Source organism: Mustela nigripes, chromosome 2, assembly GCF_022355385.1.
Source record: "Mustela nigripes isolate SB6536 chromosome 2, MUSNIG.SB6536, whole genome shotgun sequence".
Classification (NCBI taxonomy): Eukaryota; Metazoa; Chordata; class Mammalia; order Carnivora; family Mustelidae; genus Mustela; species Mustela nigripes.
The window spans coordinates 104,951,951-104,975,856 of record NC_081558.1 but is presented as its reverse complement, the minus strand read 5'-3'; the positions used below and the strand labels follow the sequence as shown (position 1 = coordinate 104,975,856).

At 38.1% G+C, this 23,906-nt stretch overlaps 1 protein-coding gene across 1 annotated transcript in view; it reads right to left on the bottom strand.

The window, feature by feature from the left end:
* Nucleotides 1–2,527: 2,527 nt before the first annotated feature.
* Nucleotides 2,528–23,906, bottom strand: part of ATP13A5 (ATPase 13A5) — an 86,039-nt gene continuing 64,660 nt past the window's right edge. The window contains exons 26-30 of the mRNA XM_059388338.1: nt 15,599–15,773; nt 12,624–12,826; nt 6,431–6,519; nt 4,010–4,090; nt 2,528–2,788 (exon numbers count right to left, since the gene is read on the bottom strand). Of these exons, the coding sequence (XP_059244321.1) occupies nt 2,528–2,788; nt 4,010–4,090; nt 6,431–6,519; nt 12,624–12,826; nt 15,599–15,773 (809 nt within the window). The remainder of the gene's footprint in view (nt 2,789–4,009; nt 4,091–6,430; nt 6,520–12,623; nt 12,827–15,598; nt 15,774–23,906) is intronic.

The following is a 23,906-nucleotide window of genomic DNA, read 5'->3' as shown; positions in this document are numbered from 1 at the left end:
CAATTCTATCTCCTGATAACCCCCAAAGTGGTCCTCTGGGAGGTGTGAATATCTTCTACCAGGTATCATGATCAAAAATGACCCCTTCAGTTTTCTTCTAAATTAAATTTCCCTTCCCTTTTATGTTTTGCATTCAAGTAAGAGTAAAAAACAAACAACCCCCCCCCAAAAAAAACAATAAGTTTTTTTTAAGATTGTCAAATAGGGATGAGATTGGCAGCAGTTTAATATGTTACTTTTCCCAAGGTGTACTTACTTTTTAATAAAGGATGACTACAGAGGGCAAATCTTACCCAAGGCAGGAGACTTGAGTGTGGTGGGATTACCATGCTAACCAATGGGAGAGGAGAGGGAGTCGAACTAGAGAAGGAGAGGACCTCCTGAGGACCCTCAAGTCAAACATTTCTAGACATTTCCACTCCAGAAGACAGTTATAGCTATGCTATGTCACAAATGCACTTTTAAATTGAATTTAAGGAAACCTTTTCAGGTAAGTACTCAGACTCCATTGGTTTTTACCCTGAAAGGAAAGCTCACAAAGTTAGTTATCAGTCTTTCCATAAAAATGGCCAGTCTTGATGATGGGCAACTTAAGACTGTACAGTTTGTGTTTCCTATAGGTAATCATTGATAGATGATCATGCTCATTGTGCTTTTATCAAACATTTCTTCCAAAACTATTAAACCTTTCTCTGAGTGTACTTTTAGCAAAGCCAAGTGTAGAGTTCAATTTTATTATGTACCCCCTCCACACAAAAGGATGAGTGAAATAAATATCATCATCTATCAGGTAATAAATAGGTTATTGGAAAAACTGGGTGGGAGAAGCTGTACATTTATTTAATAAAGTTTTTTTAAAAAATCTTTTTATGTCATCTAAATGTCATGGTGTATCAGTTGAATCTCTGATTCTAAAGGTCAAATTACTAATTACAGATATGCCAGTTCAAGGAACCTGAGCTGTCATATATTTTAGGTTGACATACATTTCTTAATCATAATCTAAAAATCTTTTTTCATCTTTTGTTCTTTCATTGGTAATCACTAAATGAAACACATTTAAAAATTATCATTCTCCAAAGCTGTGCACCAAAGAAAAGGTTAAAAAGCAAATAAAATGTAAATATAAAGGCTTTATTCCTATAGGAATTGGCATTTATGCTACTGGCTTGAATAACATAGTAAAAAATACTATTTAGAGCAATGCATTGCTGAAATGTTAACATTTTTTTCAATCCTAAAGATTCCAGAATCGTGAAGGTGTATGGAATCCATACATCCCACAGTATTTGGCACATAATTGGCACTCATGGGATAGAACTGGCTAACTAATCACCTATGCGCCACTAGAAATCTGTTAAATTGGCAAAATCAGATTTATTTTTATAAAAAATGACTAGTAGTTAATTTAAAATGTTCACTAGGGATATATGTCCTCTCAAGGTCACAGTGAGGTAGATATATATTAAAGGTAATAGTGTGCAGCATATATCTGCAGATTTACCATTCCTGTGGCTATTAAGTGGCCATTAATAATTGATTAAGATAATAAAAAGATGAAATGGAACTTAAGGTTGTTTAGCAGCTTGATAATTGTCATGCTGTAGATACAAACATCATGGGTCCCTTCCCCAGGATTGTTTTTAAGATGAGCAATGCTGATTTTGAGCCCACTTTTCAACTTAGCACTTGAGGTTTAATCTGTCAGCAGCAAAAAGTAAATAGAAGTGCCATGCTTCTTTTAGTGAAAAGTACATTTTAAAAGGTATCCCATTATCTTTGTGATTTACCCAGGATTTTCTTGCTCTCTGAGCCCAAAACCATATACTTTGGAAGATGCCAACATTGGTGGAGTTTGCTTAGATGTAAGTTGTGCCCAAGCCAAGATTATAGACAATTAACAGACATCTCCATCACTCTCCTTACCTACACTACCACAGTTAGTGTTGACTTTTCTGAAGTAAATGTCAATTCTTGTTTCTCCATTAAAGCCATACAAAAGAAGCAAAAAGAGGAATTTTGTGACCTTGGGAAAAGATATGCACATAAATGATCTTTGCAAGTAAATAGAAGATTAAACTTATGATGATTTATTGAGAGAAAGGCTTTTCCCCCAAATTCTTTTATTTCTGGAGGTGCAAATAAAAATATATTATTGAAACTTTCAAACATTAAACTGGTCTTCAATTTTCCTTTGTTCTACCAATGTTCATACTCCTAATTTCATTACCATGAAAACTTGTGCATTTTAGCCAGGATAATGCTATGCAATGTGACTAGTTTATTAGGGGTGGAAAAAAAAAAAAAAGGTAATCCAGGAAGTGCATTTTTTTTTCCTCAATAGGAGAGAATACAGTCCAAATAATCATATTTAAAGTTCTCTTTTGCAAGGTTCAGTACATTGAGAAACACCCTTTGAATCATCCAATGGAGAGAGAAAAGATAAGGATAGACTATGATCCATTTTCTATAATGGTTTAGTTTCAGGGAACAAGGAGATGCTGTGAAGCAAGTACGACAATTCTGATTACAGCCTCGTCCAAAAATGCTGTTCTGTGCTTTGGCCTCCCATTTCGAGTTTTGCTCTTGGAATCTGTTCATGGTCCTCATAGCCGAGGTTGATGTAGAATCCATTTTTGCCATCACCTGAATAATCTGTTCTGTGTGTAGGAGGCCAGGTGGGATCTTCTGCCAGCCTTTTTTGCCAGTTTTTATATTGACTTTTAGAAGAGAATCCAAATTCTTTTTTGATCCATAGCCAGAGCTTTTGGTTTTGAAGGATGACATCCTGAGAAATCAGGTAGAGAAAACAACCAAATTATGAGCCTACTTTTCCCTGCAGCCAGGTTGCTCACCACCGCACTCTGCTCCCCCAGGTCTTCCTATGAGATGTGCTTAGTACTGCTGCTTCTGAAGCAGCTTCTCCTTCCTACTGTCCCCACGATGTCTAGCAGCTCCCCCTGGTTCTTCCCTTTGAGGAAGAAGAGTGCTTGAGAGAAATCTGCCCAAAGCTTACAGCCTTTCATTTCTACAGATTTTCTAGTTAAATCCTGGCTGCTGATTCACTTAGAATTATTTTAGTGCCAGACTGAAATAATAACAAAATAATGTACTCAAAATCAAGGAAAGAAAAAAAAAATCACTGCTATCTGCCACATGCCAATTTATCAAATTGTTGTATAACTATTTAAATAAACAGCATCTCTATTTTTGAATGCATGAGTTGAGTCTAAAATTTCAGATAATACTGAGATAATACCTGATATAATACTATAATGAATACCTTCATACACATAAGTTTTCTTTCTCCTTTTGGGTTATTTAAAAATATATAGGCTCAAAAATGGAATTCCTTAAAGAGTACGAGAAATTTTATACCATTATATACAGTTATATGTATGGGTGTGTGTGCGTGTGTATGTATTTTTTAAAATTTGGTTGATCCCTTTCCCCAAGGGACTTAGAATACATAAATCTTTTTTTTTTAACTGTCCCTTTAAAAAAAACAATAGTTCCTGAAACTTTCACTGAGTAGGTGAAGTCATTTAGTGACACTGAGTAGAAGAAAAATGCTATAGAGGAAGACTTTCAAGGGTAAGAATTGACTAAAATGAGAAATGGCTTCCTTTCTCTCTTAATTAAGGAAGCCCTTCTGAAGACAGTTCTTCACTCGAAAGGTCTCATTGAATTTTAGAGCTGGTAGGTCACCTGGTCTTGTCTCTACTAGCTCATGAGAATACTAGAAAAGTATAATATAATGCCTTCATGGGAGATTACATTAGAGTTAATTTAATGTTTTGCTTTCTATGCTACAGATCCTAAAAGCACTTCTATACAGTCTTTAAGATTTTAGAATTTCCCCCAAAGAGAGCATGTACAGCTTTTACAAAACCTTAATAACTATCACTTTTGGGGACAAAAGAGGTTGCATTAAAAAACAGGCATGTGTTGAGAATGATACCTTTTTTTCCCCTAGAAAGAAAGAAAGAGATGTAAGAAATCACTTTACCTCTACAAAGAAGGCCACACAGAACTGGATGAGGGCTACCACCAAAACTGAAACCCTCCATGATGTCAGGGTTGGGATGAGCTGTTAAAAAAAGAAATGCTACCTTTATGCTTTGCATATCTTCCATTTTCAAACAAAATATCTTAATGATCTTGTTTATATTAATTAATATATATTTATATTAATTAATTTATATTTGTAACAAGTCTCTGAGCTTGGAGGGTGGGCATGGCTTTCTTCACTTCACGGATGAGGTCAGTAACTTGCCCAAGGATTCAAAGCCAATCAATAAATGGCAGAGCCAGAATGCAAATGAGAATTGACTGCCTCTGGGCCTGTGCTCCCTTAACTGCCTGACAGAGACTTTGGAAAATGTGCTCTCAGTCACACACATGAGACAAAGCACTTTGGAACCTGCGTGTCTCTCTTCATTTTTATCTTTTCAAAAATAAGAAAGAGAATACAAGATGAAGTTGTTCATTTAATAATACTATTACTTCTAATCCTCCCAAAGTAAAATCTACCTGGAGTTCATTCTTTCAGTAAAACTGATTATGAGTAAAACATAAAGGGGAAAGAGATTCAAGTTGCTTTTGAAACTAGGTGGAAATTTTCTGAACAAATGGTCCTAGCACTAAATCTAATGGCTTGATGGAATTTGAACCCACTCAACCCACCTCCTTTTGAGGACTAAAGGGTGCATACTGACCACCAAATAAAATTAGGTAATAGGTGTGAACACTACAACTTCTCATGCTGCATCCATAGCAAGAGAATATTCACACAGAGCCCTTCTGACCCAAAGTAAAGGACGGGGATTGAGCTGCCTTTAGGACTAAACCCACAGACCTTTCACCACGTCTAGAAGCTCACTTGCAACTCTCACCCCTAGTCTGATATGGGGTATTTCAAAGTAACACTTTGTTATTTTTTTTCCCCAAGTACAGACAGACTTTCTGAGGTTGTGAGACACAGCCTGGGAGCATGCTGTCTGGAGAAGGTTGTAAGGTGTGGTAGGGGGTCAGATGCCAGTGGAGAACCTGGCCCTTGCCCTCCCTGTGGCCCCTGCCCTCATCTTGGAGGTCTCTTCTCCATCTCTTGGCTTGGACGGCACCTGTCATATTGCTTTGGAATCATCTGCTTATGTGATGGTCTTCCCTCCTAGTCCCTGAACTACTTGAGAGGGGTGCCCACATATTACTCATCTTTGGAGCCCTAGTGTCAAGCATGTGCTAAAGCTTCATAATGTATTGTAAGTGACTAAATGATATAGGTTTTCACTTCCTAACTGCGTCTCTGTCCACAGCCTCTCTGGCTCTAGCATGTAGCCTTCCTGCCATCATCTAATTAGTCATCCTTAAAAACTCTGCTGAAAAAAACCTGTTTGGATATCATCAATGACTCCCTGTTGCTTTCAGAAGAGAGCCCAAACTTCCCTGACCCTCTCCATCTAGCCATGCCTTCATCATATTCCACAGCATGGTGCTGCCATCTTTGCCAGTCTTCCAGGTGTTCTGTGAAACAAGTCTGGCTTTTGATTTTTATCTCTGCCACCCTACATTCTTTTGCATTTCCAAGACAAAAGAGATTCTTCCAGCCCTCTCTGCTTGTGCTCAGGCTGTTCTCCTGGTTGGAAATACCCCTACCCTTTACCTAGCAAAACCTAGCCTATCCTCTAGACACAGATCACATTGTGCCTCCTCCATGAAGCCTCCCATGATAGACACAGGCCCCGTGAGAACTCCTCCTTCTTATGTTCTCACTTCTATGTTACACCCTCTTGAAGCATGGGTGGTCTCATGTTACTACATCATCATATCTCTTGGGTGGGACTCATCTTCACAACAAAACTATAGATTGCAAATCAAGAGTCAATCCTCTTTTTTTTTTTTTTTACTTCTCCCACAAGTATGGCTCCAAGAATGGATTCAATGACCTCTTGATAAATTTTATTTTAACTCACTGCACCCCAGATTAAATGATGTCCACTGAAATAAAACTCCCTGCAGTCCATGTCTGACAGAGAGAATATGATTGGCCTGTACGTCTACTTTTCCTTACTCCTTACAACTACATCATAAAGGATTTCTACTATATGTTAAAAAAACTAAAATTGGAGAATTAGTTATTATTGTGTTAATAGATTAATTTATTATATTAGTATAACATGGAAGGGTAAAATATCCACGCATAGTATTTTAGGTGTGAAGAGATAAATGTCCCTGACTGAAAATATAGATCATCTGAAAACAATCAGAGGGTCGCATATGGGAGAGCCAGGTAAGCTATTTGTTGTTTTAGTAAATGAGAAGAACCTCACAATATTAAAATATCAGAGAGAATATGGTAATAATTAACGGTGCAGATATGGTTCCATCGCACATGTGAGTCATTGAAGATGTGATAATGAATAGCTCTTACCTCCATTCCATGATATATATCTTGAAAGTCAGAAAACAGAATGAAAACTGTGAGACCCAAGGCAGACATCAGCAGAAATGAAAATATATCTGAAGAAACACCAAAACATTATTTTCAGATACTAAATGAATGTTTCATATAATTTGGCACACACTGCAGAACCAATGATCTCTGTTGGGCAAATACCGGATACATCTTCAGATGTTTTGATATATCCTCATATGCTTTAAAATATGTTCTAATGCTTATAAGACAAAGGCTGTATCGTAACATCTTTCTTTGAAAGGCGAGGTGCAGAAAACTGCCAATTAACTACGGTAAACTCCATAAAGGAGTCACGTCAGCTGAGAAGTCCAGGGGGGCTAGGACACCCCGCAGGGACCAGCTCATGTAAAAGGTCCCCAGAGAGGCCCTAAATCACTGCACAGCTAGTGAGTCGTGCCTGAACGGAGAGTCAGTCCCCTCAGCACCACTTCATTCTTCCTTGTTGCCTAGAGAATAAGGTCCAGGGTCTTCAACTGACATTCAAGGCCTTCCCCAATTCGATTTCAATCTGCCTTTCTGATCTGCTCTCTGATGGCTCTTCCTTATGTGTCTTAGGGAAGTTAAATCACATAGCTGCCATTTCCACGGAGGCCTTTGTTGACAACATACACTGTGTAGGTGATATTTTTCCTGTCTTGGCAAGTTCCACTTTTTCTTAAAAAAAGCCAATTCAGATACCACTTTTTAAAAAAGACTTCCCCAGCCTCTCTTACAAAGTTTTATTTCGTATGGTTATGGACCATTCTGCTTTGCCTGATCTTCCTTTATGAATCTACTAGACTGTAACCACTTAAAAGTGTCTTTGTATGTGTTTTTCTAGGACTCTGAACGGAAAGAATGAGTAACTCTCCTGTACATCTGCTAGGTTCTTTCTCTCTAACCAGCCCAAATGGCTTTGCTTTGGGGAGCTAAACTTCCCAGGATGCAATGTGTCAGCACCACTGTTCTTAACCCTCCAAGCCTCCCAACACCTGTGTCCTCAGAGCTCTTGGGCACTTTGCAGATGGTGCCTTAGAAATGTTTTTGGTAAGATTAGCATCTCCAGGCCAAAAGAGCAGCATTTCATCTGTGTTGCCATGACATAAATGACTCTTACAAGTGTTAAAATTCATAAACAAACAAGCAAAGTAGGTTTTCTCTTATATTCTCTCCACCTCATTTATTCCAGTGTTTATGGTCTGCCAGCCCCCAACTCTATATAGGCCTCTATAACCAGAAATCAGAAGTAACTGCCTATCTACTGCTGGCCCTATTCTATTTTTTTTTAAGATATCAGAGTTCTGTTTTCACCCTTGTGCCCAACGTGTGCCCACATACTCTTCCAAGCTTCACTTTATTTATTTATTTATTTATTTATTAAAATTTTATTTGTTTATTTGACAGAGAGGGACAATGAAAGAGAGAGAGCACAAGTGGCGGTGGGGGTGGGCAGCAGAGAGAGAGGGAGAAGCAGGCGTTCCACTGAGCAGGGAGCCTAATATGGGGTTCCATCCCAGGATCCTGGGATCATGAGCCGAAGGCAGATGCTTAATGACCCAGGTGCCCCAAAGTTTCACTTTAGATACACAACTAGATGCAGCACCTCCCAGAAGAATACTCAGGCTTGCATGGAAGAGGTGTGAGGCAGACAGAAGAAAAGCAGGAGCTGCAGGATTGCTTATTTCCCAAAATAAAGTGACCTGAATAGCTTGGTGATAAGAAGAGCCCAGAAAAGGGGCTGTATGGAGTTTTCATTTATTCCATTGTCTCCATGTCTCAGGGACCCAGCTAGTGGGAAAAAGAGGATGCCCCCCAAACGTCCAAGCTGATGAAGGCCCGGTCATCACAGGAACCAACTGAGTGCTATGCACATCACATTGTCCTTAGACTGACGATCTGAAAACCAGGCCAGGTGGGTGCACAAATGACCATTGTGGAAGCAAATGCTTAAGACCTTCATTTAATTCAGCTTTGATTAGAAAACATAATGAGGAACCAGATGAATGTTGCCTCCCCTGATCAATCGCTACTGATGAGGAAAGTTAAAACTCTTTTTACATAGGTAATTTGGAAAGACAAGTCCTTGGCAAGGCACTACAGATTGTTTCCAGACCATATTTATTCCACAAATATTCACACCTACTTCCATAAAAATTAAATTTGTATTTTTTTCTATATCTCGTCATCATAAAGTTGATCTCCTGTCCAAGGTTATTAAGACAGGGACAAACTTGTCTTTTTTTTTTTTTCCCAAGATTTTATTTATTTATTTGACAGACAGAGATCACAAGTAGGCAGAGAGACAGGCAGAGAGAGAGGAGGAAGCAGGCTCCCCGCTGAGCAGAGAGCCCAATGTGGGGCTCGATCCCAGGACCCAGGGATCATGACCTGGGATTATAGAATGTAAATAATTCTAAAATTAGTTTAATGTAGTAAATGTATGTTTCTAATTTAGAAAGAGGAATAAGGCTTACTTTTCTAATATCTATGACTTATTTTGAAAATTAGAGGTTACAGGTTATGCCATGGGATGGCATAACTGTAGTAAATTCTCTAAAGCAAAAATTTTATAGACTAGATTTTCTGATCATGATAATGAAAGTAAAAATTATTAATCAAATTTAAATGAAAAATCCTTTCCAACATAGCAATTTAAAACAAAATTCTAAACATCTCTTGGTCAAAAAGGAAATCAAGTCCATTTCATTTGTAAGCTACTGATAAGAAGAGTAGTAAGAGAATGAAAACAAAATCTCTTCCCACTTGAAGATGAAAAATTGCTATTCTTAAACTAGTGGGTCAAAGAAGAAATTCAATAATAATTAGACACATGAAAATGTAAAGAACGTAACCCAAAATATATTTCTTGATCTTGAATGCTTTTCTAATTTCATAAAAATAAAAGAAAATGCATATATTATAAAGACAATTCTAACATTACAATTTTTTTCAGACAAAGTAAGAAGGGGGAAAGAATGGGAAAAGCAAAAATTAACAAGTTAGAAAATGGAAGACAGAATTATTAAATTTTAAAGAAAACCAATAAAAATACATTTCCGCTAAGAATAAATGAAACCAGGGAAATCGGAGGGGTAGAGGAGAGACTGTGGACTCTGAGAAACAAACTGAGGGTTTTGGGAGGGAGAGGGATGGGAGAGATGGATGAGTCTGGTGGTAGGTATTAAGGAGGGTACGTATAGCATGGAGCACTGGGTGTGGTGCATAAACAATGAATCTTGGGACACTGAAAAATTAAATTAAATTAAAAAAAGAATACATGAAACATAAGACATACATGATGAGAACATTAAAAGTTAGAGAAGGCATTAGAGTTAAAAGAAAATGCCACTCAAAATCTGATGCTAAGGTTTGATAATCTCGATGAAATAGAATTATCCAGACCCCCCCCAAATTATTATTTTAAAAACAGTTTAAAAATAAAATAACTTAAATCAATTCTTTAAAAAAAATCTTTCAAAGGAAGGATTTTGAGGCAGATGATATTACTGGGTTCTTGCAAACTGCCAAGGAATAGACAATTCCTATCTACAAAGTACTTTTTCTGGGAAAGAAAAAGTCGAAGAGTTTTCAAATCTAATACTCATACCTAACAAAACACTGCACAAAAACATCAGACCAATCCAATATAAAATGCAGACATTAAAATACTATAAAATTCAATTTAGTAAGAGTATAATCCACCACAAATAAGTAGAGTTTGCTCAAGAATATGAAGATAATTTAATAATAAGTTTATTAATATAACAGATTCTAACAATGGGTCAAAAGGAAAAAAAAAGCATCATCATCTCAGTAGGTGATGGGAAGACATTTGATGAAATACATCTCCTGTTCTTGGTTTATTTCATGGAAATAAAAAGGTATTTTCTTTACATGAACTAATATTGAACCAATATTTGAAATCAGGTGAAAACAACTGATGTATTTTTATTAAGGAGTAGTACTTTTTGCTACCAACACAATTATTTAATATTATCCTGAAAATTCTGGACTGTATACTAAGACAGAAAATATAAATAAGCAATATAATTACTGGAAAAGAAGAAGAAGCATTACCTGCAGATGATATTAATTATCTTTCTAGAACACTCAAGAATCAAGGAGTAATTGCAAAGTTCAAAAAGCGTTCTGGATAGAAAATAAACAACACTATAACTTTTACAGGTATTAGTGATAACCAGTTAAAAAAATGTGATGGGGGGCTGGGTGGCTCAGTGGGCGAAGCCTCTGCCTTCGCCTCAGGTCATGATCCCAGGGTCCTGGGATCGAGCCTTGAATTGGGCTCTCTGCTCAGCCGGGAGCATGCTTCCTCCTCTTTCTCTGCCTGCTTCTCTGCCTACTTGTGATCTCAGTCAGTCAAATAAATAAATGAAATCTTTTTATAAAAAAATGTTTTAAAAAATGTGATGGGAAAAAGTCACTCACAATATAAAGAAAAATATTAAAAAACACAAAATAAGTTTCTTAAATGTTCAGGATCTACAACAGAAAAAAACAATAAATATTTACTGAACGATGTAAAAAAAAAAAAGCATGAACAAATAGAAAAGGATGGCATGTTTTTAAATGTGAGGACTAAATTGTGTTAACAAATAATTTTTTCCCAAAGTATCAGAATTCAGAAAGGGATTTTTTTTTTAAACCTTACAGTTTGTTATAGAGTTTATCTGGAAGGATGAATAAGCAAGAAAAGTAAGAAATTTTTGAAAAGTGAAGAGTAATGAAGATATGCCAATCTTACTATTCATTAAAATTTATTATAAAACTATAGCTAAATGAATGAAACTATAATTTTTAGATCAAGAATAGACTGGTACATTAATGAGACAAAAAAGATAGCTTAGGAACTAGTTAATTATATAAAAATTGATTTGTAGGTATATAACATATATAAATATAATATAGGGGTGCCTGGGTTGCTCAGTTGGTTCAGTGCCAACTTTGGGTTTTGGCTCAGGTCATGATCTCAGGATCATGGGATCCAGCCCCGACATGGGCTCTGAACTCAGTGGGGAGTCTGCTTGAAGTTCTTCCACCTTCCCTCTCCCTTCCTCTGTTCTCCTTGCTCCTACCCCCACAGTCTCTCTTCCAAGAATAAATAAAAATAAAATATTTAAGTATAATATAAAAACTCACATAATATAAATTATGTATATAATAAAGCCATACATATACATGAATATGTATGTATGCTAAGGGTGGCATTATATTTAATTAAGAAATAAATGATCCAAAGAAATATTAAGTAATAAAATCTTCTGGGAAAACTAGTAATTACTTGAATAAAGTAGTTTGAGTTCTCAAACTATATGCCACTATTAACATTAGATTTAAAAAAAGAATGGATTAAAAAATATAAATAAGCAATTCAGAAAAGAAATGTTTAATCATATGAAAATATGTTCATCCTCACTGGTGACTTAAGAAATGCACAGAATGGTTAAAGTAACTTGTCCAATGTTATGAAGCTACTAAAGAGGTCAAGTTGTATCTGAATTGATTAGAAGGTCTTCTACATGGTCGCCTGTGTAGCCCAGTCGTTTAAGTGTCTGCCTTGAGCTCAGGTCATGATACCAGGGTCCTGGGACGGAGCCCCACATGGTGTTTCCTTCTCAGTGGGGAAGCTGCTTCTCCCTATCCCCCTACCCTTTCTCCCACTCATGTACTCCTTCCCACTTGTGGACTCTCTCTCAAATAATTTTTTTTTTAAAGAAGGTCTTACAAAATACCTTGACATATACAAATGTGCTTTAAATCGTTCTTGATGACTCACAATGGGACAGGACTCACGTGACTATTTAATAATGCATGTGTTTATCTGCCAATGAGGAGGTTACTGCCCAATCGTCCACCACCTATGAAATGTCCTTCAATACTCAATTTAAAAAAAATTTAGAGCAGAATTATATTTTTAATGACAAGGCAAAGCTGAGAAAATAGAGAAAACTGAATAAAATAATGAAAAATGTGGATAACTAGAAGGGGAACTTAGAAGAATGAATCAAGTCAAAACAGCATTATACGACCAGTAGAAATGCCAGCGCTCCATTTTGGCATTCAGCCATCCCTTCACCACCGCCCTGGGATTCTGGGAGGGGGGGAAACGGAAAGAAAATGTGAAAAGAAAAATTAAACTTCATATACTCACAGTTTGTGTAGATGGGTTTTCGAAATGGCTTTCCCTTAGAAAAGATAAACGCCACCGTGATGCAGTTGATGGTGGCGATGGGCCACAGTGTGGTACTCTCAAAACTTAAAATTGAACCAGGAATCAGAGTCGCATTTCCAGTCCCATTTCTCTCCAAACTCACATTCGTTGAGAAATTACTTTGGTTGTCCAGAAAGCACTTACTACAAAAGAATTGCCAGCATTTATGGGATCTTTTATTCTATTTTTATCAGGTGGTACGAAAAAAAGTTTATCACTACCATGGGATCTCAGCTTTCAAATTGCTCCAGCCAGTAACCACCAGAACATATTTTGTTCACTTTTTGCAATGACAAAGCAAAAATAAAATTTAAAACAAGTCAAAATTATTCTTTGTCTAGCATTCCATTTAGAACAAGTGATCTGTCTTGAAAGGACTTGGATGATAATTTTCTATGGCATTCCTTTCAATTCAGAATGAATGAACCATGGCTATCTGCGTGTGTGTGTTTGTCTGCATATATGGTTAGGTGTGTTGTCACACGTGTGCCTGTATGCGTTAGAGTGAGTGTGTGTGTGTGTGTGTGTGTGTGTGTGTGTGTTGTTTTCTCTTCTGTGGACGAATGTAAGCCCACTGACTCAGGCCCTCAATTTGAATCTGCCTACTCTAATCCACTCTCTTACTGAGGATCCAAACATGACCCTCTCCTGCTTCTGAGTGTCCATGGCTCTATTTTGCTAATAAATTAAGTTTCAGCTTCTCAGGCAAGCTCAGAAGATCTGTGTACTCTGGTCTCTATCGGCCTTCCTTCCCTTATCTTTTGACAGTCTTCCTATGCTCCTTATATTCCAAACATAGGAATATTTTCTGTTGCCCAAATATCACAGTTTGCACACATCTGGGTCATGTACTCCATGCCCTCTCCACCCCTTTATCTGAAAGGCTTTGTCTTTAGTTCACTGGCAAGCATAACTACCAGACTCCATTCTTGCCTCTAGCACTGAATTTAGCTCACTGTTTTGCAATTATTCATTTGCATATTTTTACTTTCCATCTCAGGGATGAGAGTTCCTTGAATATGAACTGTCTCTTTTGGTTTTATTTTGTTATTGTTTTACTCAAATTTACAAATCCTTAGCACCTAGCGCAGATATGCCACAGAATATTTGCTCAGAAAAGTGCTTAAGTGATGGGTTTTCCCAGTCCAGATTGATCTATTAGCAATATTCATTTTTTTAAATAATCAAACTTACAAATTAGTTTCTATCCACTTTCTTGTTCAGCTTGAAACTTTTTACTCCTATAACTTGTTATAGATGAAATTAGTTCCCAAAAAATAGACTTAAGTCTTTTAATCCTTGGTTCCCTAGGGTACTGAGATGTGCTTTCCATAGAGCAGAGGTTCAGTGACTATTTGCTGAATACATTAATCATCAGTAGCCACAAAGTGTTTTTGCACAAAGGTGACAGATAGACCAGAGGCCTGAATTATAGAGTTTAACATAAAAGTGTATCTAATCTGTTATACTTACATTGCAGATAAGAAAGTTAAGGCATAGCATAGCATAGCCGTTAGTGATAGAGGCAGGACTACCTATCTATCACCCTTGGGGCTATACGTTCTTGTCCTCCAGATTCAATCAGAATATTATCTCTGAGTACACACACTCCAATTAGGAGAAAAATCTTGTTTTGAGAAAAATCTGGTTATGAATTCTCACTTCAAGTAATACTTGAATTTCTGAATTTAGGATCTCAATGACAATCCTGGACATCATTTGATAGTTTTTCATCTTTCACTGATTCCTGGGGCTCGGCTCCTTCAGGATCACAGTAGAGTGTGTGTAAAGGAGTTTGTACAAGCCTTACTTCAAAAAGAGATGCTCCTTTTCTGCCTTTCCTTTGGAGGTCAGGCAGGTTTTGTCAGAAAAAGCAAAGTTTGAATATCTATGGCATAGTTCACTACATTTTACCCTTAATTTACAGTTAAAGACTTACCCTAAGTCTAGTGTTCAGTTAAGTCAGAAAAATGGTACCATCTACTAACATATTATTCATTTGAAAAATGTAAATAAATTTAAACAAATATATCTGGTAAAACAGGGGTCAGCTTACTACAGCTCATTAGGTCAAATCCAACTCAACACCTCTTTTTGTAAATAAAGTTTTTTAAATTAACATATAACATATTATTTGTTTCAAGGGTATAGATCTGTGATTCATCAGTCTTACACAGTTCATAGCACTCACCATAGCAAGTACCCTCCCCATCTTTGTATAAACGAAGTTTTATTGGACATGGTCACACCTACTTTTTTACACATTGTTTGTGGCTGCTTTTCACTACAACAGTAGCACTGGGTAATTACAACAGAGATTGTCAGGTCCACAGAGCCTAAAATGTTTACTCTCTGACCCTCCACAAGAAACATTTGCTGACCTCTGGTCTATATGATCTCCAAACCACCAGGGAATGAGTACATTCATTCAGTCAACCAATGGTTGGGTCTACACATCAACAACAAATGTGAAGATCTTTTCCCACCCACTGCACATGGCTCACCCCAGGACTCTACCCATTAACTGTGTTCTGTGTTCTATCTGGTCATTGATATTTTGCAGTGTGGAGACACAACTTTTGTTAATTAAAAAGTTACGGACTGGGGAGAGGGACAAACCATAAGAGACTCCTAAACTCAGGAAACAAATTGAAGGTTGTTGGGGGTCAGGGGACGGATAGTGTGGCAGGGTTATGGACATTGGGGAGGGTATGTGCTATGGTGAGTGCTGTGAATTGTGTAAGACTGATGAATCACAGACCTGTACCCCTAAAGCAAATAATATATTATATGTTAATAAAATAAAAATTAATTTATTTATTTATTAAGGGTATATGTGCAAAACAAGTTGTACAATGACATTGCGGACTCATTGTATCACCTTCAGAAAGGAAAACTAAAAAACTGAACTTTACCTGTATCTGTAGACCTCACAATACCAGGGCTGCTGCTTCACATAGAGAAATGCACAGATTTGCACAATGCAGGTGAAACAGGTGTTCAAAAAGACTGAGAGCAGCAAAGGTGGAGAAAGGAGCTGTCCTGCTGGTCGGTAAGAAGCCAGCTTTGGGTAGGCGTGAGTTGAACTCACTGAAAAACAAATGCATTTTCCCCTATTATGATTTCATTATTGACAGTAAAAATTGGGATGCATCTTATCTCAAGACTTGCATTAGGGTTCAGAGTCAGCAAACATGAATGAGGCTTTATATCTAGATAAGCACATTGCCTAGGTGCATATCCAATGCTACCAGTCCTTGCCTCTTCCATGTTTTGTTTCACCTTCAGAAATGAAAACCAATAGGTTTAAAAGTTCTGCTAATTATACATTTACCATGTTTCATGGTGCAAATATTTTCTCCATAACCAGACTGACCAGGAACGGTAGGTAAAATAGAGTGTGGGCTTTCACATGAAAAAGCAGTACTATGATCTCTCAGTAGAGGTGGGAAGGTGGGGAGTTAAGAAGAGGAGCATAAAGGTCGCCTGGGCAGTTCAGTCAGTTAAGCATCTGCCTTTGGCTTAGGTCATGATCCCAGGGTCCTGGGATTGAATCCCCTGTCAGGCTCCTTGCTCAGCAGGGAGCCTGCTTCCCACTCTACCTGCCTCTCTCCCTGCTTGTGCTTGTGCTCTCTCTCTCTGAAAAATAAATGAATAAAATCTTAAAAAAAAAAAAAGTGGAGAATAAGAGGCATCAGGCTAGACTAATCTTTATATACTGGTGATTTTTTTTTAAAGCACTCATTTTATTATTCATTCAGTCAACATTCTCTAAGTACTTCAGTGTACCAGGATAGATGCTAAAGGTGTGTTCTGTTCCATCCTGCTCACTGGTTAAGTCGCAAGTGGAGAACTGTTAGAACACATTACACCTGGTCAGGGAAAAGAGTTCATAAGATAAACTTGCTTCCAGATGAGAGTGTTAAAATGTATTATAGTTTGGATCCTAAGGTGTTATTTTTTTTTTAATTTAAAGGTTTGACAATAGGCAAAGGTTAAATAGAACAACTATAAATAAGAAAAGATGACTGCATTCTTCTTAGAAGCCACATATTCTAACAAGCTGATGAAAATGGAATGTACTTTACTTCTTAGTGCATCACAGGAAAGAAGCATGGAAAGGTCAGGAATTAGATACAATGCATTCAAAGGTTTACATTATAGTCGGGTTTCAGTTCTTATCTTCAGTTCTTATCTATTGCCTTTTCCTTTTTTATAGCTGATCACTGGTTTCTTTGATGTAAAGAAGAAAGTAGGGTATATATGATTAGATTTATGTTCATGAATGTAAGGGCAAAGCAGTAGGAGCAGGTGTCCAGTTTGGGATGATAACACTCTAAAGTAGGTCTTCAGTTTTCTCAGTGGGTTCTCAGGTAATCACGTGGACCTTCTGGTACTTCATTTTCTCATGTAGAAAGTGGATGTGTAGGAATGTCTAAATGGTCTCCAAAGTCTCTCCTGACTCATTTACTCTAAAGCTCTATAACTATCTAAGGCTTTAGCTTTACCAATTTAATCAGTGTTTCCCCAGGAGGATGCTAGGCTATAGACCATGGGGTATGCAGAGATGAAGAGACATCTCATTTGCCCTGAAGAGCTTGAATTCTGATGGAAAAACACAGATGGGTTGTGTCATAAAGAATTTGGCCAACCTTTATTCCTAGATCCTAGGATGTATCCTCTAAACTGTTGGGATTTCTTGAGTTGACAAAACTGTCTTTTTATTCATGGTAGCCCTGATGGTTTATGCAAACAAGATCACAGATGGTGGGCCCAAAGAAAGTTGGTGATGAAATGATGACTCAGGATGGAACTGGGCATCCCACAGAAAAAGCTAGAGATTGTGATCAACCTCATGGCCAATGATACAACCAAACATGTCTACATAAGAAAAACCCAATAAAAATTCTAGACAAGACACCAAAGTTCAGGTGAGTACTGTTTGGTAATACTCTGCATATTGTCGCCATGGATGTGCCAGGAAAGTAGGGCAAACGGACACCCCGGGAAGAGGACAATGGAAGTGTTGAGATCCTCCCACCATGGGATCCTTTCACCAGACCTCACCCTGTGTGTCTTTCCCTTCGGCTGGTTCTGATTTGTATCCCTTTGCTATAATAAAACTGTAATCCTATGTAGACCACTTTCCTGAATTTTGTGAGTTATTGATATGAATTACTGAACCTGAGGAGAAAATGAGAACCCCTACATTTGCAGCCAGCTGGTCAAAAATGGGAATGGGACCCAAAGCTTATGGCTGAGGTCTGAAGTAAGGACAGTCTTAAGGACGTTATGTCCTTAACTTGTGAAGTTTGGCATCACTCTGGGTAGTTGGTGTGAAAAGTCATTGCATGGCATGCAAGGAAGGGGCACACAGTGTGGCCTCTTGTCAATGCAAAGAGACTGCTCTGGCCACAGAAGGCAGAGGGTGCCATGCTTGGAGTTTTTTCCACGTTCCTATACTCAAGGATGAAGATGGCTATAGAGTGCATGAAGAAGCAGTGGGTGATGGAGAGAGGTGCAACTATATCTCTATGCATTTGGCTCTACCTCTCCAGTCCTCCCTTTTTCAGATGCTCACTGAGTTTCTGACTTTTCTATTACCCAGACACCATACTGGCTTGAATTATTGGCCTCATGGTGGTAGAGTGCACTTTATCAGCCTTTAATTTCGGTTTCACTGTGTGATTTTCTGAGGCCAAAGCAATGTTTTCAGAGGTTTCAGGTGTGCTTGTGTGCCCAGCCTCACTCTATGTGATCACAATGAAAGCATGCCCAAGTCTGTCATTCCATCCTGGCTCCAGAATGAAAAATGTGGAGCAGACCTGAATGAAACCCATAGCCTGGACCAAGACTACCTGATCTACGTCCTAAAGCTGATCCGATTCAACTGACCTAGATGTGCTGAATGACAGTCTATCTACAGAGCAAGAGTGGGTATTGTAAGCCACAGAATTTTGGGGAGAGGTTTGTTATACAGTATTATTGTGGCAATAGCTGATTGAAGCAGAGTCCTTACATAATGATTATTTTAACCCTTTCTATATTAAAAATTCTAATGCTTTCTGATAGAGAATCTGAATATCTGATCACACACACACACACACACACACACACACAATAAATAAATAAAAGACTAGCATTTTAGGGCCCCTATTATGTTCCAGAGGCTCTGCGAAGTGTCTTACAAACATTATTTCATTAAAAAGCAATGCAAGGGGCACATGTGTGACTCAGTCAGTTAAGCAACCAACTTGTGATTTCTGTTCAGGTCATGACCTCAGAGTTGAAAGATCGAGTTCTGCCTTGAGATCTGTGATGGGCATAGATTCTGTTTCGGATTATCTCTCTGCCCCCCTACCCCCGCCTCTCTCTGACCCTATCCCTTGCTCATTCTCTCTCAAAAAATAATAATAATAATAATAATAATAATAATAATATATTTTTTTAAGTAATGCAAAATAGGTATTTCAGTTTTATTTTACAAGTGAAGAAAGTGAGGTTCAGAGAAGTAGGGTACCTTATTTAAAGACCCATAGTTGGTGAGCAACAGGGTGATAATATCAACTTAAGCCTGCCTAATTATAAAGCCCCCCATTCTCTGCTCTATAGCACATTGCAGTAGCGTGGATTTCCTGAACTGAAAAGGATAAAATGAGGAGCACTACAATGCCAACTTGTTATTTCTCAGCAGCCAGAACTTTTCTGAATAGTCCAGGTTTCCTTAAAATGGTGATGATATATGTTATCATACTGTATGCAGAGGAATGTAAGCCTGTGAAGTGCTCTATTTCATTCAGAATTAATTATTCCCTCCTCTGAGTTTCCACAGCCCATTACTCATTTTGCTGCTATGTAGTGAGAATGTCTTGCATTAAATCCAGTCATTTACACATGCACTCAGCAGACTGTGAGCTCCCCGAAGGAGGAAACTCTGTCTCATCCCACTGTCTGTCCCTCACTGAACCTGGTACAGGGCCTGCTAAGTAGGAAGACATTTTCAAAGTCTTCTTTTTAGTTGTTCAGCATCATTTGGATATAAGGTAGGCATGCTTTTCCTAAACAGTTGGCTTAGCTTTATATAAAGGACACTTCAAGTCATGTACATCAAATTTTCAGAGGTTCCCAAACCCACCTAAACTACATGCAAAATTTTGAATAGGCTTCATGAGATTTTTAAGGTGAAAAGATCTATGTCTTCATGAGATTCTCCAAAGGGACCGAGACCCCAAAAATGTGAGGAGTCCTTGAAGCACTGATGGAATTTATGTAAGAGAGGCATTTATATAATGGATGGGTTCCCTCCCACAGTCTTCTCTGGACACCGTCTCCATCCATATGCTGGAGTGGTTGGCCTAAATCGAGCTAAATTACATGACCTCATCTTTATTTACAGAAAGGACTGGCTTAGAAGTGGACATTTTACCCAAGTTAGGTCCATAAATTTTCTCTCCAAAATATTTGCAAAGGAGACACTGAGAGGCAGAGCTAATTAGCTGTCCAAAGATAAACAGAAAGGTTATGGAGGTTCAATAGCAGAGTCACCATTTAGGGTCATTTGCAAGGTGAATGAGTAGAAGTCATACAAAAACAGTAAGAATAGAAAGAAGAAGAAAGAGATAAGATGGCCTCTTGGAAATAAAAAAAGGTGGCCTCTGTTTTCTATTCTTTAGTGCTCTAGACCTGCTCTGACCCCAGGTGCTTCTGAGTTTCTATTCTCAGATTTTTTTCTTTTGAGAATTATGCTCTTAAACATCCCCCTACTTCTTTTTTCTTGATCTAATTTGAGTGGGTTTTGTTAAAAAGAGTAGAGATGCAGCTAGAACAATTTCCTTTTATAATGACTTTGGTAACTTTTAGGGTCAAATTGGGCTTTAAGACATACATTTTCTTAATTGAGTTCTCTGACTTCATTTTACTTTTCTCCTTGATTTCCCTTTAACATATTATATCTTGTCTTATTAGCTGCTTTTGTGTTGCCTTAAAACCTATGGAAACAAGACAAAGTATATATAGATAAGCAAGTACCTAAATTAATTAAATATATTATAGTGTTATCTTTGTCCTATACTAATTCAGGCTTGAGGTCAAAAGCCCTAATCCTGGAACCTGGAAAGGCAGGCCAGGCCGCTTGGTGAGTGTGATTTTACATTGATCATTCAATTGCCAATGACTACTAACATCCACAGATGAATGTCCACAGTTCTCAGCCTGGAAGTCAGGTTCTGTGATCTGATCTGACTCACCTTCTCAAAATTTATCTCCGGCTGTTTTTTTTTTTTTTTTTTCCCACATATCCTACAGTATGGTCAAATTGAAAAACTCATGTTCTAGCTCTCTCTTGATCATGCTGCTTCATTCTACTTGAAGTACCCATCCTTTAGGAAAAGATTTTTGAAATCCGTCCTTCTTTTTCTATTCTGATGCAAATGTTACTTCTTCCATGAATCAGTCCTTAGTATTTCTCTCTTTTCTCCATTGCTAGCTCTTCTTCCCTAACCCCAGATTTTCAGCAACAATCTCTCCTTTCTCTGAACTTCCAAAGCACCTGTTGTTTCTCTCTCACTCTCACCAAGGTGCCTGCCTTTTTAGGTTCCCACATTAGGGCTTTTGACCTCAAGCTTAAATTAGTATGAAACAAAAACAACACCATCATGTATTAATTAACTTATGTACGTGCTCATCTATATATAGCCTGTCTTGTTCCCACAAGATTTTATAATCTCTCCTTTCTCTGAGCTCCCAAAGTATGCATTGTTTTCTGGCACTTACTACTTTTGACTTGCATTTCCTTATTCATGTATGTGAATCCCCCACTAAACTGTAAACTTCAGTGATCAGGCTTTTTATGTCCCAGACACACCTATGTGCCTAACACATAGTAGAAGATGAACACATCTAAGAGGATATTAAATGGGGCTTTTCCTTTGTTTGGGCCTTTCCTTGCTGAGCCTTATATTTGCTGACCATGAATGGTAAACGCTAACTGAATGAAAAGAGAGATGACAGCCTGTTTCTAATGCACCCATTCAGAGGGATCCATACTGGTCCCTCAACTGTAAGCACGCCCCTAACCCCAAGCAATTACCTATGTGCAGAATATATAAAACTACAGAAATTAAGAGATTTTTAAAAAGATTTTATTTATTTATTTGACAGACAGAGATCGCAAGTAGGCGGAGAGGCAGGCAGAGAGAGATGGGGAAGCAGGCTGCCTGCTGAGCAGAGAGCCCCATGCGGGGCTCGATCCCAGGACCCTGAGATCATGACCTGAGCTGAAGGCTGAGGCTTTAACCCACTGAGCCACCCAGGCGCCCCTAAGAGATTTTTTAAAGGGAATTGTGAAGAGTAGCGAGAACTGTGATTTTCTTCCTGGCATCATTCCAATCCAAAATGAGGGGTAGTCATAAGAACCCCTCCAGGAGAGACCTGAAGTATTTGGGGAGGCGGAGATTAGCTTGCTCATTCTGGTTACAATACCAGAGGGAAAGACAGATGGCAGCAGTGAGAGCAGGCTACATCCACTATCTGGTAGGCCAGGTAGAAACAATGGAAATGAGCCAGGCTAGAGTTGTCTCGGAAGGACTCTGCCCAGTGTGGGTAGAGGGCCGAGCAATAGAAAAAGGCTTCAAGGGCATACCATTAGAAGGCAGCTCCTCAGAGGAATCCTGAGGAGTCAGAGAGTGAAAGCACCACCCATGTCAGGGAGTAGTCTAGTCCAGAGTAATTTGCAGGAATTTCTGAAGAGCCCAAGAACTCACCAGTGAGTCCCATGCCAATTTAAATCAATGATACTGCTTCAGCAATATTGAATATTTTTAAGCAATATGTATGATTTACTTGTGAACATGAATTTTAGATGGCTGCCATGTTAGAGGACACTTGATAGGACAGATTAAAATACCCCCATGTAAGTAAAAAGTCATTGGCTCTTGTTGCTCCTAGAGTCCCTGAAGCAAGAGTGGAGAGTAAGCAACACAAGCAGAGTAGAGACCATGGCCTTCTCTCCCATTGCTTGCTCCAAGGTCAGGCTTGATCTAGAGGAAGAAAAAGTCTGAACTGGATGAAAACATGAAATGTTAGCTTACAATGTCTAGACTAATGTCTAAAGATGAGATCATTTTAATACCTGATACTGACCAGGAAATGATCTGCCTGTGGGATGACTGGGCTTGCAGTAATGGAAAAACAATAGTCATTGAAAGCAGAGGATAAAAAAACAAACACTGAGGTGTGTGGGTGACTCAGTCAGTTAAACATCCAACTCTTGATTTCTTCTCAGTGTTGTGAGACTGAGCCCCTCATCAGGTTCCCTCCAGCTCAGAGCCTGCTTGAGATTCTCCCTTTTCCTCTTCCTCTGCCCCTCCCCCCGTCTCTTTCTCTCTTTCTGTTTTTCTATCTCTCTCTCTCAAACAAATAACTAAATAAATAAAATCTTTAAAAAATACCCCAAACACACTATTCATATTTTTGGATTTCTAATCAATCTACTTGTACTTAGTCTAATTCTGTTCAAGGGTTCGCCGAGTTAGCCAGTCATTTCGAAAGAAGAATAAAAGACTAGGTGCAAGGTGATAGCATTCATGTTGTGACAAGGGCTTACAGTATGTGGCACACTGCTGTACATGTCACATGCATTGTTTTGTCCGATCTTCTCAACCCTAGGAGGACATCTCATATCAGGAAATTATTTCATGAATAGTTTGCCAAAGTTTGCAAAGATAGGGAGTGATCGAAAATGGCCATGGCCTTCTCCACCATGCTACCGCCTTCTAGCTTAGCTCCTAGAACTTTCTGATGTATTTTTGTCTTTTTTTTTTTTTTAGCATCATTGACCATGTTCACAAATAAATCATACAAATTACTTAAAAATGTCCAACACTGCAAAAGCAATATCACCAATTCAAAATGTTCCAGTCGTGTGACTATTAATAAAACACAGAAAATATGTTAATGGACTATGAATATATATTTCAGCCTGAAGAATCAAAACTGATGTTACTTACATCTCTAATGCTGGTAACTTCTGTCATCGGGTTGATATAATAAACGATTTCTGTATCAGTTTCATGTTTTAAGATGTTACATGAAAATTCTTAAGGTTATTAATATCCTGCATTGCCTGATGTTTAATCTGTTAGTTTTCATAACACTTCCATTGTTGAACAAGGAAAAAGAGATGACTATGTCATTCTTTTTCTTTGCTCTCTGTTGAGGTAGTCA